Source organism: Salvia miltiorrhiza, chromosome 8, assembly GCF_028751815.1.
Source record: "Salvia miltiorrhiza cultivar Shanhuang (shh) chromosome 8, IMPLAD_Smil_shh, whole genome shotgun sequence".
In the NCBI taxonomy this organism is placed as follows: domain Eukaryota; kingdom Viridiplantae; phylum Streptophyta; class Magnoliopsida; order Lamiales; family Lamiaceae; genus Salvia; species Salvia miltiorrhiza.
Genome location: NC_080394.1, coordinates 58,419,328 through 58,438,984, shown reverse-complemented (window position 1 = coordinate 58,438,984; position 19,657 = coordinate 58,419,328). Strand labels below are relative to the sequence as shown.

At 41.7% G+C, this 19,657-nt stretch overlaps 3 protein-coding genes across 3 annotated transcripts; 2 read left to right on the top strand and 1 right to left on the bottom strand.

Moving 5' to 3' along the window:
• The first annotated feature begins 5,765 nt into the window (after positions 1-5,765).
• Positions 5,766-6,344, top strand: LOC130998842 (secreted RxLR effector protein 161-like). Its single transcript, XM_057924247.1, has one exon. The coding sequence runs from the start codon at positions 5,766-5,768 to the stop codon at positions 6,342-6,344; it is 579 nt and encodes a 192-aa protein (XP_057780230.1).
• A 4,540-nt stretch (positions 6,345-10,884) lies between these two features.
• On the top strand, positions 10,885-15,801 carry LOC130999610 (protein ACTIVITY OF BC1 COMPLEX KINASE 3, chloroplastic). The gene is made up of 6 exons (XM_057925194.1): positions 10,885-11,563; positions 11,644-11,979; positions 12,067-12,622; positions 14,117-14,303; positions 14,414-14,783; positions 15,341-15,801. Exons 1-6 carry the CDS (start codon positions 11,018-11,020, stop codon positions 15,467-15,469), a joined length of 2,124 nt encoding a protein of 707 aa, XP_057781177.1. The 5' UTR covers positions 10,885-11,017; the 3' UTR covers positions 15,470-15,801.
• A 268-nt stretch (positions 15,802-16,069) lies between these two features.
• LOC130999612 (peroxisomal nicotinamide adenine dinucleotide carrier-like) lies at positions 16,070-19,631 on the bottom strand. Its single transcript, XM_057925196.1, has 10 exons — positions 19,493-19,631; positions 19,256-19,420; positions 19,050-19,180; positions 18,912-18,966; positions 18,477-18,629; positions 17,665-17,733; positions 17,468-17,575; positions 16,764-16,832; positions 16,510-16,564; positions 16,070-16,403 (listed from the first exon to the last, which is right to left on the bottom strand). The coding sequence occupies exons 1-10, from the start codon at positions 19,571-19,573 to the stop codon at positions 16,240-16,242; spliced, it is 1,050 nt and encodes a 349-aa protein (XP_057781179.1). The 5' UTR covers positions 19,574-19,631; the 3' UTR covers positions 16,070-16,239.
• Between the last annotated feature and the right edge of the window lie 26 nt (positions 19,632-19,657).

Genomic DNA, 19,657 nt, shown 5'->3' with positions numbered 1-19,657 from the left:
TCCCAACAACAAAAGGATAGGTTGCGAGACGCGAGAAAGAGAGACAAGAAGGCTCTCTGTCTCATTTATCAAGCGCTGGGGGACGACAATTTCGAGAAAATCTCGAACGCGAGCACCGCCAAAGAAGTGTGGGAGAAGCTCCAGAACGCGTGCAAAGGAGCAGAGCAAGTAAAAAAGGTACGACTTCAAACTTTAAGAGGAGAGTTTGAGTCTTTGCATATGAAAGAGTCCGAATCAATTTCGAATTATTTTTCAAGAGTCTTGGCGGTGTCTAATCAAATGAAAAGAAATGGTGAAAAATTGGAGAATGTAAGAATTATGGAGAAAATATTGCGGTCACTAACCCCAAAGTTTGAGCACATTGTGGTGACGATTGAAGAAACTAAAAATTTGGAGGAGATGACAATCGATCACTTGTTGGGGTCGCTGCAAGCATATGAGGAGAAGCAAAAGAAGAAGCAAGAAATTTCAGAGCAACTTTTAAAGTTGCACGTAAGCCCGAAAGAGAAAGAAGAAGGTCCGAGCAATGGCTATGGACAGTCCGGGAGAGGACGTGTCCAAGGGCAAGATCGAGGCAGAGGCCGAGCACGTGGACGTGGTCGAGGACGAGGAGGACTTCGTCAACAATGGTGAAAGAAATGAGTTTACAAGTGGTCGGGGGAGGAGCAACCCGCAGTCGAGGTACGATAAGTCTTCAATAAAGTGTTATAATTGCCATAAATTTGGGCACTAGCTTCCGAGTGCAGGAGTGAAAAAGTAAGGATTGAAGAAAGGGCCAATTATGCTGAGAACACGAGCGAAGCAAATGGTAGTGTGCTTCTGGCATATAAAGGAGAAGCTGGAAGAGATGACACGTGGTACCTCGATACCGGTGCAAGCAACCATATGTGCGGGAAGAGAAGCATGTTCGTGGAGCTTGATGAGTCGGTAAGTGGCAACGTCTCCTTTGGTGATGAATCTATTATTCCAGTTAAAGGAAAAGGGAAATTTTTAATTCGCTTGAAGAATGGAAATCATGAATTTATTTCCAACGTTTATTACGTGCCCAATATGAAGAATAATATATTGAGTTTGGGACAACTCTTAGAGAAAGGTTATGATATTCACATGAGAGATTATAACCTTTCAATAAGAGATGACAAAAATAATCTTATTGCCAAGGTGCCAATGTCTAAAAATAGAATGTTCTTATTGAATATTCGAAATGACGTGGCAAAATACTTGAAAGCGTGTTACCAAGATAAGTCTTGGTTGTGGCATCTTCGGTTTGGGCACTTGAATTTTGGTGGTTTGGAGTTATTGTCCAAGAAAGAGATGGTGAGAGGACTACCATCCATCAAACATCCCGATCAGCTCTGCGAAGGTTGTCTACTCGGGAAGCAGTTCAGAAAGCCGTTCCCAAAGGAGTCAAGATCAAGAGCTCAAAAGCCACTGGAGTTGATTCATGCTGACGTGTGTGGGCCGATAAATCCAAGCTCTCTCGGTAAAAATAATTATTTTCTGCTCTTCATTGATGATTTTTCTAGAAAAACGTGGGTATATTTCTTGAAGCAGAAGTCAGAAGTATTTGATGCATTCAAGAAGTTCAAAGTTGCCGTCGAGAAGGAGAGCGGATGACAAATCAAGGCCATGAGGTCCGATCGAGGTGGAGAATTCACATCAAGGGAGTTTCTAGAATTTTGCGAAGTAAATGGAATTCGGCGGCCCCTGACAGTTCCGAGATCCCCCCAACAAAATGGAGTGGCGGAAAGAAAAAATAGGACAGTCATGGAGATAGCGAGGAGCATGCTAAAGACGAAAAATTTGCCTAAGGAGTTCTGGGCAGAAGTAGTGGCGTGCGCGGTGTACCTATCCAACCGATCGCCGACAAGGAGCGTGTGGGGAATGACTCCACAAGAAGCCTGGAGCGGGAGAAAGCCAGGAATTTCTGTCACGGCCGCGCCCGCTAAGGATAGCGAACTCGGGGAAACCCGCGACGAGGGGAGGGAATTTAGGAGCGGGGTTAGAAACGGGGCATGCTTGGCTTCTGACGACTCGACTTTGGATAAGGGGAACAATTGAAATAACTAAGCATTAACGAAGGCCACAAGGGGGGGTGCATAAAATATGATCCAGAATGGGTACCCAAGGAGTTCGAATACATTATTGGAATAATACATGTTGTTTGACAAATGACATAACATCTTAGCAAAATCAGTGTTCGCAGCGGAAAAGCAACAACTACTCGAGCATATGTGTGGAGACATATACTCCTGCTCTGAGGTTCTCGTCCTAGCTTGACAAAAGCTCCGCTTGCACACCACATCCCCAATCACAGCTCAACCTGCACATTTAGAAATATATGCAGGGCTAAGTACGGGAGTACTTAGTGGACACATGCCGAAATATACATACATGCATAATATTTTATTGTCAAGCCTTTCATCGGTAGTAAGATACGAGGGTTTTCCTTTAAAGACTCGTATTTACTACAAAAACATCATTTCTTTCGTAAATATCCCGCGCAGGCATTTTAACATCATTAATCACCATATTAGTAACTCGTGCCGAGAGGTAGGCCTCCCTCTACGGACACTATGATCGGCCAACCCGCTAGATGACTCACGATCACAAAGGTGTACACTAGCCCTGGCAGGATAGCTATCAACTGCTCAGGACCCGAATTCGATTAACATCAGATAGGCAATTAACAAAACATAAAACATTTAGGCATTGACAATATCATTCAAAAACATAAGCACAAAGTCGTAACAATTCTATAATATGGTTTTAATTTATACGTAAGAAAGCCTCACCTGGTAGTGGTGACTCACGACTAAGCCTTAAACTCTTTCGTTCAACCTTGATTCGGAAAAGAAAATAACGTAGGGTCTTAGTCCGCGGAAATTCTAACATAAATGAGGATGCGTAGTGCAATTATGCATGGCTCATATTCCTTTTTTATTATCCAATTAACCCCACTAGGTTCCATCCCATGAGGTCAGGTAATTAACTACATTGATTCGTTCTCCTTAGGGCGTTCTAAACTGTCCGTAAAACATAATAATCTCCCTTCGTGTAAGCAAGGGAAAGGAAATAATGAAGATTTAAACACCCTAAGTTCTCTTCTCTCTCTCTCTCTCTCGGAGGTCCGCTCTGGCCTCTAAGTCAGCTCTGGCTGAGTTAGCTCTGCGGCGAAGTGATTCCTCGGGGCGGAACGATTCCTCTGAAGAAAGTGATTCCTCTGGCGAGGTGATTCCTCTGGCGAGGCGATTCCTCTGGCGAAGCGATTCCTCTGGCGATGCGAGTGATTCCTCTGGCGACGCGATTCCTCTGGCGACGCGACTCCTCTGGCGAAGCGAGTCCTCTGGCGACGCGATTCCTCTGGCGAAGGCGATTCCGCTGGCGACGCGATTCCTCTGGCGACGCGACTCCTCTGGCGAAGCGAGTCCTCTGGCGACGCGATTCCTCTGGCGAAGGCGATTCCGCTGGCGACGCGATTCCTCTGGCGACGCGACTCTTCTGGCGAAGCGAGTCCTCTGGCGACGCGATTCCTCTGGCGAAGGCGATTCCGCTGGCGACGCGATTCCTCTGGCGACGCGATTCCGCTAGCGACGCGATTCTTCTGGCGACGCGATTCCTCTGGTCTGGCCATTCCTCTGGACTTGTCCTCGCTGGACTCGTCCCCTCTGGACTTGTTCCCTCTGGACTTGTCCTCGCTGGACTCGTCCCCTCTGGACTAGCGATGGGGACTCCAGTTTTCAAAACCAGACATCTCCGTCCTTATCTCGTCTCGATTCTCACTCGTATACAGACCTTAAACTCTACCTATGTGAGCATGCTGTGATTATCTATGTTCGTCTACGTTTAAAGCTAAAGTTCTCGTCGTTCATCAAGGTCTCAAGTCGTAGGTTCTACAGAAAAGGTGACTTAACATGCTTTTTGTTCATTCGTTAACAGCCCATAAAACATGATCTCTGCGAGTGTGATGCATGTCGGTTGGAGTAACGACAAAGGTCGAAGGTTACCTTGGTATATCGCGTGCTTTGGTCGGGTAAAGAACGATGGTTTTTCTCTCGCTTTTTCGAGCGTCGAGGTGCAAACTTGCTCAAGTTGGCAGCAAGAATCTCAATCCACTCCTCTTCGAGCAAGGCGTCGAGAGAGATGAACTTCTTGCTGTTGCTGCTGAAATTTCTAAGTGTTGAAAGGAGAAAGGGGTGGTTCAAGGAGTTGAAGGGGAGTTTATATAGGGCTTCAGCTGATGCACTTGAGTGCCTAAGGGGGAGAGCATTGGCTGTAGCCCTGCATAGCGTGGGATAGGGGAAGACCTTTCGGCTGCTCGGCTAATGGGGGGGCTGCTGCTGCTGCTGGCGTGGAGATGGAGTGTGGCCTTTCGGCTGCTCGGCCAATGGGAAGAGAGTTGCTGCTCGCTGCAGCTTTGCGTGGGAGTCCCTTCGGCTGCCTAGCCAATGGGAGGAGCTGCTGCTGCTGCAGCACCTTATCCACCTTTTTCTTTCTCCCATTTTCTCTATTTTCCTTACATGTGGCGTTAGCAGGTGGCGGGTAGGGTGGCGTGGGCGGTGGTGTGATCTTAAAGGATCTAAGTAAAATCCTTCAGTGTCGGATCTCTCTCAGTATTAGAAATACTGGTTCCGCGTTTCTGCTAAAGTCGATACTTGCTAAATTAAATCCGTAGATTTAATTCGTTCGTCATCCTAATACTTAAATTAAATCCGCAGATTTAATTAGCATCAAAGTCGGAAATAATTCACGACTTAAGAACGTGACATAACTCCATCTTGATAAATAACACAACTTTGCTAAGTTGGTTATAACTTAGTACTAATAGTTCATCGACTCAAAGATTCTCGTCGCGGTCTTAAACACGCGAAGGTAATTAGACATGCATACTGCTAGTGTAGTGATTCTGTCTCCAAAATACGTAATTCAGCTACATAGCTGAAATCATAAGGTGCTTCATTTGCTGGTAGATAGAACACGAAATACTGGAATTATATACTGATAAAAGAGCGGGTCGCTACAATTTCTCACCTAAAGGTATTTGGGAGCAAAGCCTACGTGCATGTACCAGATGAGAGAAGGAAGAAGCTCGATGATAAAAGTGAAGCATTCATATTTATCGGGTACGACTCTAACTCTAAAGGCTATAAGTTATATAATCCAAATACCAAGAAAACAGTGATAAGTCGAGACGTGGAGTTCGACGAAGAAGGAGTCTGGGATTTCAGCTCCAACGGTGACTTCACCTACATCCCACAGTTAGAAGAACAAAGAGCAGAAGAGCAAGTTGGAGAAGTCCAACAAGAGCCAGTGACTCCACCAGCTTCACCAGTACCAGTCACTGAAGACTCGCCACCATCTTTCTTAAATGAAAGAGCCACACCACGAACAAGGAGTTTGGGCGAGATATATGAGGATACTGAAAGGTTAGAAGATCTTACCTTATTTTGCCTATTTGCTGATTGTGAGCCTGTTAGCTTTGAAGAAGCAGCAGATAGTGAAAATTGGTGAGTCGCGATGGATGAAGAGATCAAAGCCATAAAGAAGAATGATACATGGGAGCTCGTGACACTACCAAAAGGACACAAGGCCATTGGAGTCAAGTGGGTGTATAAAGTTAAGAAGAATTCCAAGGGTGAAGTGGAAAGATATAAAGCGAGGCTTGTTGTGAAAGGATATAGTTCAAGAGCTTGGTTGGAAGTTTACGGTACTTAACTTGCACAAGGCCGGACATTCTTTATGCGACAGGACTTGTGAGTCGCTATATGGAGAATCCAACCACTACGCATTTTAAGGCGGCAAAGAGAATTCTTCGCTACCTCAAAGGTACGCTCGACTATGGCCTATTCTATTCAAATACTCATGATTATAAGCTTGTTGGCTATAGTGATAGCGATTGGGCTAGAGATAATGATGGCCGCAAGAGTACGAGCGGGTTCGTGTTTTTTATGGGAGACACCGCTTTCACCTGGATGTCCAAGAAGCAACCCATAGTTACGCTATCAACGTGTGAAGCTGAATATGTGGCTGCTACATCCAGTGTTTGCCATGCAGTTTGGCTACGAAGTTTACTAGAAGAGCTCGGATGGACACAAAAGGAGCCAACAACTATTTGCGTGGATAACAAGTCGGCAATCGTGCTATCAAAGAATCCAGTGTTCCATAATCGAAGCAAGCATATAGACACCCGTTTTCACTACATCAGAGAATGCATCGCAAAGAAGGAGGTCCAAGTGGAGTATGTGAAATCACAAGATCAAGTTGCCGACATTTTTACCAAGCAGCTCAAGTTCGAGGATTTTGCTAAAATCAGAAATTTGCTCGGGATGACAAATCAAGTTTAAGGGGGAGTGTTGGAATATAAAACTTGATTTGTAAAAATAAGATATTTTGTAAAAGAAAAATCTAGAATCAAAGGAAGTAAAAGAAAACAAAAGAAAATAAGAGAACATAGAAGATAATTCTAGAAGCAAACTAATTAAGTAAGAAATTAGAAGAAAATTCTAGAACCCCAAATCAAAGTCGGTGAAACCAATACCACCGACATTGTAAAGCTATATATATGTGTATTGCATCAATTTGTTGGTAGAGTATCAAAAATTAATCCAATTAGCCCAAATCTCTAAAACCTTTGTTACATATACAAAACACACGTCCACACACATTCACAAATCCTCCAATCTTAATTATTCTCCCACATATTTAATATCTATATTTCCAACATTTGCCCTGTTAGCGTATGCTCTTGCTCTGATGCTCTGACAACCAAAGTTGTCTCTGCTTTTAGCTGTTTGCCCTGTTAGCGTATGCTCTTGCTCTGATGCTCTGACAACCAAAGTTGTCTCTGCTTTTAGCTGTTTGCTCTGTTAGCGTATGCTCTTGCTTAATTTCCATCAGAGACATGGCTGTCTTTGCCATCCGCCTTGAACTGGCGAATTGACACATAAAAAGATCATGAAATTCTGCGAATGAATATATAGATCATGGATCAAGAGTTCGAAACCATTGTTGAGCCAAACCGGTGAGGGTGGTAGAAAAGATGCGACACTTAATGCCCTCTGAATATTGATGAACCAATACTACAGTATCGAATCTTGCCATATGCACCTTTGGGTCTTCAGAACCATCGTACTCCATATTGATCGGCTTATAGTGGTTAGGCAGAACGTCATCTAATATCTCCTCTGAGAATGGGCTGACCTACATTTGGGGAAAATGAGCTCTTTCCCTGGTTGGTCTTCTACTTCGTTGATGGTCATCGTAATGGGATCGAGAAAAGTTCGTTAGACTCTGCTCTGGATATGAGGAATGAATTTATTCCTCCCCTGCTCTGTCTATCTGTTCTTCGCTTTCTGGTCGAGGTTCACCATAGGCGAAACGCCTCTTCCTGGAGATATTTTTCTTATTCTTGCCTCTTTTACTCATATCTCCGTATTATTTTGCTGTTTGATAAGTTTACTTATTAAATCTACCGAATCTACGGTGGGGATTCATTATTATCTACATGTGTGATGAGGAGTAAAAGATGCATCAGCGCTGTACATGGTGGAAATCCTATTGTTGGTCGGATCACCTGTGTTAATATTAGCCAAGCCTTGCCAGAGTGCAGCGCTACCAGAGACAGCCTTACCAGAGCGCAGCGCTACCAGTGACATTGATCATAATTTCTTCTTCCTCGATGGTCCCTTTTCATTTAACTAGTGTTACACTCACACTAGTTTACAACTTTTAAGTTCTACATATGTACGAAATTTAATTACAAAAGCAAAACCTATTTGGAACTGAGTTGGTTCAGAATGAAGGAACAATTCCAAGTATTGGAGCGGACATGCCTTTGCTCGATTGTTATGATTTCGGCTAAGGAAAAAGATGGAGTATTTTTGAAAATTCCCGGTGAATTTGAAACGGGCAGAGTTCGGTGAATTGGGTCTCTCTTGGGTTCTGGGAATCTCACTAGTTTATGGGCAATAATATTGAGGAATCTTCGATTGTCAAAGAATCTAATATTTGAGGAATCTTGATCTGATGAAGGCCAACTTGACAACTCTGTGTCTTGTTCATTGAGCTCGTGGATTGGGGAAAACATCCAGCACTGCGAAAAAATACGAGGGGGAAGACTCTCATTTCTCAATACTTTATTTTAAATGCGTTATTTTCTGCTTACAATTTCTTACGATTTTGTTTAAATTGTTGGGTGCAAGAGTATGTCAGCACTGCTAATGGAGCAGCCACATGACAGCGTGACATATAATCTAAGGGAATCCGAAGCTGAAAATGATCATTGACCTGGCATTGAGATGCTCGCTATGTTTATCAATGACCACTACCAACCCAATCTTTGAATAAAAAATTATTTTTCTCTCTTTCCACATGTTCAACCCAATTTTTATCTTTATCAATAACCCACCATAATCTACACATTTTAATTTTTTTTATCATATCTTTTAATAATTAAATTGCAATGCCCCGCTATTTTAAATACATATTAGAATAGATAGTTGCATTAATTACGATATTTCTTTTGCATATTTAATTATTACTTGAGATTATTATATTAAGATAATATTACTTCAGCAAAGTTTGTACAAGAGAGGCGGAGTCTACAAGAGAGGCAGAGTCGGTAGCGCTGCATTCTGGCAGAGCTGGTAGCGCTACACTCTGGCAGGGCTCACAGAAAGGGTGGCTCTGGCGGCCTTGGTCATCTCTGGCAAGTGATTGTCAGCTCTGGAGAGGTAGAGTTGGTAGCGCTGCACTCTGGCAGGCTGGCTCTGGGAACGCTGCACTCTGGCAGGGCTCACGGCAAGGTTGGCTCTGGCGACCTTGGTCATCTCTGGCGAGTGATTGCCAGCTCTGGAGACGTAGGAAGCTCTGGAATGATTGTCAGCTCTGGCGTTTCACTCTTTAAACAGAGAGAGTATAATACCATTATTTATTTGAGAGCGTTTCATCAATAAATATTGGGTTAATTACGCGAAAAATCATGAACTTTGGTCGGATTTCCAAACTTTCCATGAACTTTTTTTTTTATCAAAAATTCCATGAATTTAATCGTCTGAACAATTTTTCCATACTTTTTTGCTCCGTTGAAGCTCCGAGCTGACATGGCAATTACGAGTTGACATGGCACCGATGTGGCGCCTATTATGACTGAAAATTGACACATGAAAAAAAGAGCAAAAAAAAAGAAAAAAAGAAAAGAAACAAAACCCCCATCGTCTCCCCCTTTCCCCCACCCCCTAAACCCTAATTTCCCTTCCTTTCGCCCGCCGCTGCCCAGATCCGCCGTCGCAGCTGAAAGGGCTCTGCGGCTCCCAGATCGAAAATCCCCACCCCCATTGTCTCCTCCCTTTCCCCCACCCCCAAAATCCTAATTTCCCCTCATTTTGCCCGCCGCCGCCGCCGTCTCTAAGAGGGCTCTGCGGCTCCCAGATCGAAAATCCCCACCCCCATCATCTCCCCCCTTTCCCCCACCCCCAAATCCTAATTTTCCCTCATTTCGCCCGCCGCCGCTGAGAGGGCTCTGCGGCTCCCAGATCGAAAATCCTCACCCCCCTTTCCCCACCCTCGAATCCTAATTTCCCCTCCTTCCACACGCCGCCGCACCAGATTCGCCGCCCCTGCCGCCACCGGCGCCGAGAGGGCTCTGCAAATAGAGGACAAAAATCCCCTGCCGCTCCCAGATCGAAAATCCCCTGCCGCTGAGAGAGCTCTGCAAATAAAGGACAAAATCCCCTGCCGGTGAATTTGACGGCGATGGCAGTGAATTTGATGAAGTTGCCTTGGATCTCCATCCCTCGCCCGATCCCCCCTCTCTCTCTCTGTTGTTGGCGGCCGCTGCGGTGGCTCGCGGCAGCTCCGGCTTTCGCCGCCGCCAGTCGCGCCTCCGCCGCGGTGGCTTGCGGCTGCTGCTGGAATTTAAGGTAAAACAACGTCGTTTTATCTCCCATCTAAACGACATCGTTTTGGTTCCCGTCCGGCATTGCCATGTCATATTTCAGGTCACTTAAAAATGTCATGTCAGCACTTAATTTGGGAATTTTTGAAAATCATGGAAAAATTGTTCAGACCATTAAATTCATAGAATTTTTTATAAAAAAAAAGTTCATGGAAAGTTTAGAAATCCGACCAAAGTTCATGATTTTTGGCGTAATTAACCCATAAATATTCATAGAATGAGGTATAATTATATATGATACTTAATATATTTGTCTTATTTTACTATTAGATATATGAATTCTACTATAATTGTCGTTTAGTAAATTTTTTGTAGTGATAAAGTATAACACCGTTAGGGATGGCAATCGGGTACGACGGGTACGGATAGTGACTATCCATACCCATACCCACGAACTAAATGGATAATGATTTTTAACCACGAAACTATCCATGGATATCAAATGGTATCCAAACCCGCTACCCGCGGATACCCGCTACTCATCAGGTATCCGCGAACCCGCTACTCATTGGGTATCCGCCACCCGCTATCCGTCAAATACCTGCTACACACTATCCGTCGGATATTCGTCACCTACTATCCGCCGGATACCCGCCACCCATTATCCATTGGATACCCGCGAAATAAAATTTAATTATAAATTTATAACAAATTTAACGGGTAATTGACGGGTATTTCACAGGTAATTGGCGTGTATTTTCACGGGTAAACGGGTTTCGCGGGTATGGATAGTAAGTATCCAAACCCATACCCATGAACTAAATGGATAGTGAATTACAACCACGAAATTATCTATGGATATCGAATGCCTCTCAAATCCACCCTAATAGGTTCGGGTTTCGCGGGTATTCATTATCCGCGGGTAAATTGTCATCCCTAAACACCGTACTTCCAATTTAATTTATAGAAGAAACAATTGCGACTTAGATATTTAGATTAGATATGCGAAGTTGGGCACGTCACGTGGGTGTGGGTGTGGATGCGAACACGTCACAAGCAGTGGAAATTATCACAAATAAATGAGAATGGTGGACTAGAATTGGAAATTTCGCTGATTTGCAGATGAGTACCGCTACGGTATCTGTTGTGGGTCCGGCGAATTGGGGTCAGAGGAGGGGAAGGGCAAAGTTAAGTACGCCGCGAGCGGCTCTGGTGGAGGCGAAGCCCCGATCGCTGCCAGCTCTCAGAGGAGGCGATGAAGAGAAGGGCGTTGTAACTCTTGCCCGACTCAGAGATTCCTCCGGCGCCGGCCCCGGCCCCTCTTCTAGAGACCGAGCCGATGATATGCAAGCAGAAGCGGCGGCAATGGCTCGAGCCGCTAATGCTTCTGTGTACAGCGCGGAGCTCCTGTCCGGCAAATACGGGTCGCGGCCAATCAGGGTGGCGCAGAGGGCGCTGGAGATATTTGCAGGGCTGGGTTCCTTTGCCTTGAATTTGTGGCTGGACCAACTCAGAGGGCAGCTTGATCGGAACCAGAGGCAGCGAGCAGTCCATCTTAGGAACACTTTCACTAGATTGGGCCCTACTTTTGTCAAAATTGGCCAAGGTCTATCCACCAGGCCTGATTTGTGCCCGCCCCTTTACATCGAGGAGCTTTCTCAGTTGCAGGCACATCTCTATTCTCTTCTTTACCTTTTTCGTTTCAAGAAAATGTGCCAACCTTTTTTGTGTGTGCTTTGTTGGTGAAGGATGCTTTGCCAACATTTCCAGATGCAGAAGCTTTTTCTTGTATTGAGAGAGAGTTGGGATGTTCGCTTGATTCCGTTTACTCATCAATCTCTGCATCTCCTATTGCTGCTGCCAGTTTGGGCCAGGTTTACAAAGCGCAGTTGAAGTGCTCAGGCCAGGTTGTTGCTGTCAAGGTGCAAAGACCTGGCATTGAAGAGGCTATCGGCCTCGACTTTTACCTAATCAGAGGCTTAGGTTCCCTCATAAACACATATGTGGACTTTATTACAAGCGATGTTGTTGCTCTCATTGATGAATTTGCTCGAAGAGTTTATCAGGAGCTAAATTATGTACAGGTTAGTACTTCTGGATAGGTTTGTCGTTTTGATTGTATCAATTATAGCTCTGTTAGATGTGAGCGGCAATTTTGAATGTTTATGCAGGAGGGGCAAAACGCTAGGAGATTTAAAAAGTTGTATGCAGACAAAGCAGATGTCCTTGTTCCAGATATTTTCTGGGACTACACAAGTGGAAAGGTGCTGACTATGGAGTGGGTTGAAGGAGTAAAATTGAATGAGCAAGAAGCCATTGAGAGACAAGGGCTCAAAGTTTTGGATCTAGTGAACACTGGCATACAATGCAGTCTTAGGCAGCTACTTGAGTACGGCTACTTTCATGCAGATCCTCACCCAGGGAATCTCTTGGCAACACCTGATGGAAAGCTTGCTTTTCTTGACTTTGGAATGATGAGTGAGACTCCTGAACAAGCAAGATCCGCCATAATTGGTCATGTCGTCCACATGGTTAATCGAGACTATGAAGCCATGGCTCGTGATTACTATGCTCTGGACTTTTTGTCACCAGATGTAGATGTAACTCCTATTGTGCCAGCTTTGAGGAGCTTCTTTGATGATGCACTCAATTCAACTGTGAGCGAGCTCAACTTTAAAACAATTGTCGATGGTTTGGGTGCTGTTCTCTACCAATACCCATTTAACGGTGACTATCTATTTCCTTGACTTCATTTATAACAAATTTATCTCAATACACTAACAGTTTGTTCCCTGTGGAGAAAAAACAAACTTGTCTTTGTTTCCCATGGTTTGCTGATAAGAATTAGATTATAATTATTAAATGTCATGAAGGAGGACTGATACTCAACAAAAGAAATGCAAACTATGTAGGGGGGTCTGATGTGAAAAACCATATGCTTTATGTTTCTTAGTTTCTACTCGGTTGTTAATGCTTAAAATTGGACATTGTGGATCTTCTTCAATTTTGGGGAGAAGAAAAAGTCTCCTTTATTATTGAAACAAGTGCAAAGCTTCTAAGAAACTCGTAGAGATGATCATGCTCTTACACTTAGAGAGGGAATAAAAGAAGAAAATTTGGCTGGATGATTAGTTAGAGCTAACTAATGAATCAGAAATAAGGTTGAAAAATAGTGAATCTTGCTTAGCTCTTACACAAGCATACTATTCTTTTAATCGGCTATTATCTGGGTAGGCCCTCATAGCCCGACACGAGTTCTTCTACTGGTATCTTTATCACTCTTCAGTCGTACATCATTAAACATATAATTTGTTTCTTCCTATTGCATTTTGAGTCTTGTTTCTATCAATTTGATTCGACTTGCTGGCCTTGAAACTAATTGAGTGCCTCAAGAAGTATGAAGGATTGTGTTAACATGATAGAGAGGCCTTGAAGCTGTGCAAGAAATAGTCTATAAGGACCGAGAATACTTTGCGTCCAAGTTGGGGTTGATATGGGACAATTTACACAAGTGCTGTGGATTCTATGAGGTGCTAAAATGCACTTAAAAAGGGGGATGAAGGTGGGGATTCATTTCGACAATCACTCCCTCAGTGGCGAAACCTCCTTGAGGCTTGATCTGTATGATCATATTTTCTCTGATCCCTGAATGTCCATAGACATGCATATAGCAGCAAAGGGAGTGAAGCTTCCCCACTTCAACGCAAGTGACCTGGTGGCTTGGATCACACAAGCCAAACAATATTCCCAAATCTAAAAAACCCGTAATAAGATGGTGGATCTCATAGTGGTTTCTACAGAGTGGACCACCCTAAACTAGATTTGACAGGTTTCTACAGTGCGTCATGTGAGACTTGTTTCTTTCAAGGAAACTAGCATGGTTTTGTTCTGCACATACTACTGACTCTCATTGTTCATACTACATGACGTAGCATCACATGAATGCTACAGTACTGAATCTCCCTTCTAGAGCAAGAAGAAGAACAAAACATTGTTTTCATTCTTAAATTAATCTTGCAGAACATGTTTCTGTGATATACTACATTTCTATGGTCTGCTATAATTCCAATAACTACTTGGATGTAAACTAGCATACAGAATCCCCATTTCCTATTCTTCTAGTACCTGTATATTCATGGCATCACTTCTTGCTATCAGATAATTTTTCATAGGTTATGATTTCTTTCACATTGTGTCTTAACAGTTTTTTATTTTTTGCAGTGCCTGCGTATTATGCTTTGATTTTAAGGTCTCTGACTGTTCTAGAAGGTTTAGCTCTGTATGCTGACCCCAATTTTAAGGTGCTGGCTGCATCATATCCATATTTTGCTAAAAGACTTCTTACTGATCCCAATCCATATCTCAGAGATGCTCTTATTGAGCTGCTTTTCAAGGATGGGAGATTCAGGCATGTAGTGTACTAACTACTAAATCATTTTCGTATTTTTTTTTTGCATGATGAGCTATACTCCTCAACATTTTGTTCATTTAGAAGCTTCGGTAAATTGTTTGCCACAGGTGGAACAGACTTGAAAACTTGCTTGTTCAGGGAAGAAAAGACAGAGATTTCAATGCCAAAGATGCTTTACAACCTGTCCTTAAATTACTATTGGGTCCAGATGGTGAAGTACTTAGGGTTTTAGTAATTAAAGAAGCAATTCAAGTAACTGAAGCTGTTATTGTGGGCTCGGTGATTGAATCATACAAATTAGTTCCTGATCTCATAAGGACTCTTATTTTTAATGTCAATGGGACTACTAGTCCATTTGTAATGAACAGTACTGAACAGGAAAGTATGATGGAGCTTAGGGCTCAAGTATTCAGAATATGGGAACTCTTACGATCGTCAGATAACTTTGATCCGAGTATTTTCCAGCCTATAGTGCAGGTAAGAATCTGGTTCATTTATTTGTGTAATTTATGATATAGTTCAAAAGGCTTTCTCATAGAAGATGATTAAATTTCTATGTTTGAAGCTCTAATATTTGAGGACTGGTAATACATACAATGTTTCAAGAAATCTAAAATACTTTAGGGATCTCCATCTGGCATTTATTGTAGAAGTTATTTATGAAGAATTTAAACTATTAGCAACACTTTGTAACTTCTACCAAAATTTTCCAGTAGATTCTCTTATTAATGAAGGATTTTGATCTTCAGTTTTATGTGGTATTCATGAGTCGCCATTCTCTGTTGAAGGATACCATGATTTGATAGAAGTGTTGGAGAAGTGTTAAAACTAAATGTTGTTTCTTTCTCAATTTTTGTAGTTCCCGCTAAAGTTCAATATCCAAATGTAGCCATAATATAATGATTTGACATGATTCATTTATGTGATATTCATGAGTCCCCATTCTCTGTTGGAGAATAACAATAATTAAATGGGTCTTCTGCTACTAAATGGAAATTGCTGGAATTTACAAAAGCTAAAACTCATGTATGCAGGTACTGCAAGAACCGGAAGCACGACAACTTGGCGGGCGTGTGGTTGGTGGAATTACTCAACGTCTGGCTGCTCGCTTACTGCAGCAAGTTCTCCGGGATCCACCAGCGGCTACTTCTCCAACATTGTAACTGTTCTTTCCATCTACTATCTTATAAGTGGTTCTTAATCTTACTCCCAGATTGGTCAGAGCTATCTTTCCTGGGCGCATCTGAAATTTATTATCTTAATTGAGAAGTGAAGAAAATATTATGGCCTCTTAATTTGTTTATGGATGGCTCCACCCCCCATCCACATGAATACATAATTAATCTTTGGCTTCTATATCTTTGTTCTTTTGTAAACCTGAAGTGATGATATATGATACCATTCCTCAATATGTAAATTTTCAGGCTCAGTAGATTTATCTTGTATATCTTTGTACTATATAAAGGGAAAAAATGTGAAATGATTTTACTTGGCATTCTTCCCGTATTTCAATTTATTGGCTGCACAGGCCATTTTATGATTTATTTATTTGTTTGTTTATGGGGGATTTATAGTGTCTCTCTTGTAGTCTGACTTCCATTGCTCCAATAATTTTGTTATTTTTAGAAGCCTGAATCGTCTCATTTCTAATTCCTCCCTGTTCCTTGAGAACTAACTGGATTTTATCCTTCTCAATGTATGACAAACACAACACCTCAACATTTTATTTGAGGCACATACTAATGATTTTGCTCCAAAAGAAATAAATCAATCCACTCTTTTTATATGCGTGAGATGTAACATGAAGTTGGCAAGAATACTATATAGTTACATACTGTATTTTCTCGATTGTAAACTTTATGTATGAGAAGTATGTGAAGGAATTGTAGTGATGAAGGTACATGCCCATATTCTCACAATTTTGCGAATGTTATCACTTGGCAATCCTCATCACATCATAAATCTTGACTAGCTCCTCTTTCACCATGAAAAGAACCGAAGCAGCAAACACACTCTGTACGATCTTCGTGCTCATCCCTTTGTAAAAGCTGCTCACTCCTTCATAATGTATCATCTTACTGATGGCATCAATTGTACCTGTTCCATCACAAAACCTACTTAAATAAAGATCTTTTGATGTTTGTGATGTTTCAATCACAAGCAGACATTACCAAATGTATTGTGGACTAATAATTTTACAAACCTGAATATCTTAATGAAATATTTCCACCAATCTCCTGCTTTGCTTGAAGTCTTGACTGCATATTTATGCACAAGAAAAAGTAAGATAATGTTCAGTCCTATTGAAAATCAGGTCCCTATATTGTTGTTGACAACACTGTTATACACATTTATGGAAAGTACATCATGTTTGCGTGGCATAAAAACTCATGCACCCTTTCTTATTCTTATAGTTAGTTCAGAAAAATCAAGATATCAAAGTATAGATGATTTTACCTTGACAACTAACAGGGGATATGTACAAACAGTTGCTCCTAGCTTTGCAATGGCCCCCACTACAAAGATCTATATACCATGAAAGCAATGAACCAATCAGTTTAGCAGTTGCACATGTTAAATAGTGATTGCAATTTGTTTCACCAAGGCGCAAATCAATCTAGTGAACACAAAAGGCTTGTAACTTGAATGAATGTGAGGTAGATGATACACCTTACAAAGTTTTTTTGGTTTCTTATTGTTTCTAACAAAAACCATTCATTGTTCGCTAGATTCTAATGGTGATTGTAAATTTGCATGGACTCCCTCACTCTATCAGCCTATCATATTCACATAATTTATATTATCAGCTATAGTGTGAGAAAGTATATTTGTGTGAATCTGCACCAAGTTACGCACTCTTGAATGATCATTGCATTTGTACATGTGCTCTACATGTCCAGCCGACAACTATGCTTAAACTTGGATATATGTCGATACATATACTACGCATATCAGAGAATCTGTGTGTGAAACAATATTTGTACTTGAGTGTGTCCGCACCTTTCCAAGCACCCACCATTCATAGTTTTGCTTAAGGTACATGACTGCTGAACTGGTGTGCATAAATTTTCTTACACCTTGTGCAACATCAAGATGAAGTTTCATTGATCAAGTGGAAAATGGAAAAGAAGTAGTAATGCAAGTCATGTCAACAGATTTACCTCTACGGCTTTTATATTTGTTGAACCTTGTTTCTTAGCAGATCGTTTACTCCTCAGGCGTTTTAACAAACTCTCATAAATCATGAACTGAATTGATGGATTGCAGACCTGGGGAGTCAAAATCAAACAGCATTTGCAGAAATTCAAATAACATCTTGAAAAGCTGACTTTGTTAGAAAATAATGCAGTAAACTAACCATTATAAGTGTTGGAATGATGCCTTTCCAGAATCCAGCAATTCCTGATTCATTATAAACCTCGCATGCCTACTAAAGATATTCAAATAGATGTCCGATTAAAACTAATATCAAATTAGATAAAATGATAAGAATGATAAAAATGCTTACTTCAAAGTATTGTAAGAGGAAATGCATGCTATTGCGGGAGTATTAAGATTTATTCCTTCATGAACTAACAAAAGATTGTAAAATTCAATCCTATGGCAAATTACTTATTTGAAGTGTCTCAGCGGGTTTACACATAAAGTATGCAGTTGACATGCTTTAAAAATCTAGCTAAGAGTGTATTTGAAACAATGTATACAGTAAATATCATACTATAATGCAATTTTCCATTTGACTGAAAATATCATTCAAACTAACAAAAAAGAAAAAACTAAAACAGCACAGTTACTGTAAATGCTTTCAGTTAAAAATATCATACTATAATGGAAGAAGACAATGTACTTGACTCATTGAAGAGAAATTACATGGGTTTGGCAAAAATTATACAACCATGGAGCATCTGCCATCTGGTATCTTCAGTAGGTTATACACCTCACTTTTAACTGTGAAATGGATGGGATAGAAAATAAATGTTTTCCAGCCTAAAATTTACACAGTAAACGGACACTAATGATGAGTAAGCCAAAAGAGATGAGGAAAGAAGATTATGGCAAGTAGGGGATAGAAAATAAATGTTTTCCAGCCTAAAATTTACAGTAAAAGGACACTAATGATGAGTAAGCCAAAACAGATGAGGAAAGAAGATTATGGCAAGTAGTATTCACCGCTTGAAATGTTCCATATGGGCGAGGCTTTATTGAATCAAGTTGAGCTAATTGGGTGGCCAAAGAAGAACGTGATAGAACATTCTCTGAAGCTTCCTTTAACAGAGCTTCCTTTTTGGCCTCTACAATTTTCCTTTCTGCTTGAGTGTAGGTCTGTGGAAATGAAAAATACATATCCTCAGAAGTCAACATATAGTGACACCTTAGTATATCCAAGCAGATGGTCTATGATGAAACCAGAAGTGTTTGGGTGTGGCCATGCCAAGGCATAATCGAGAGTGAGCAAAAAGGCCAGTTTTTCATTAATTCAAAGACTAGCAAAATGAAAAGTGTGGTAAAAGGAAAGAAACCACAGAAAGCAGATAAATTAGACTGTGCATTGAAACATTTTTTAAAACTGAGAGGAAGTGTTGAGCATAAATGAGGGTAGCTTACCTGCATACGAGTAACAAGAACCCATATAGGGTTGGTGAGCAATACGTTGAGAGAGCTGCAATGAGCACATACATAATAAACACAAAGGGAGGATATAATAACAATAGGTAACCCTAGCCCTAGGAAGAGAAGAAATACCCAGCAAGTGCAGCCACAATAAGCCAAGAAAGCATTCCTGGAGTGCCATCCCCTCGCCCTTTTCTTTTATTTGCAAGGGCAACAGCCACGGCCTTATTTTTGAAAGCCTGGTAAAAAGAGTAATAGATTCCCTGGAAGCTTCAAGTAGAGAGAAGGAATGAGCATTTAGCAAGATCATGAAACGCAATTCCACATGAATATGGCACCTGAGAAGCAGCAGTGCCCAGCAGAGATGGCTTGAGGCCGCTGTAAAGCCCTCCGATGCCTTCACTTCTAATGAGCTGAAAAATCTGAACGAGAGTGTTCCGAGGAGGTGATGCACATGGAATTGAGGCCTTAGCAACTCTCTCTGTCTGCTGCCGTGTATTCACCTGCACCAGCCGTAGAAATTTAGGGTAAACGCATAACAGTTACCTTTATAGCAGAGAGAGATTGAAGCTTACCGTCTGCAGAGGGTAAGTAATGATCTGGGCAACAATACCTCCGCCAGCTCCGGCAATCCCATTCACTATGGCGTTCGACATTCTCTTGCTTCCACTCAATTTCACACGCTCTTATCCTCTCAACTTTTTTATTTTTATTTATAATATAGAAAGAATCCTTTTTTC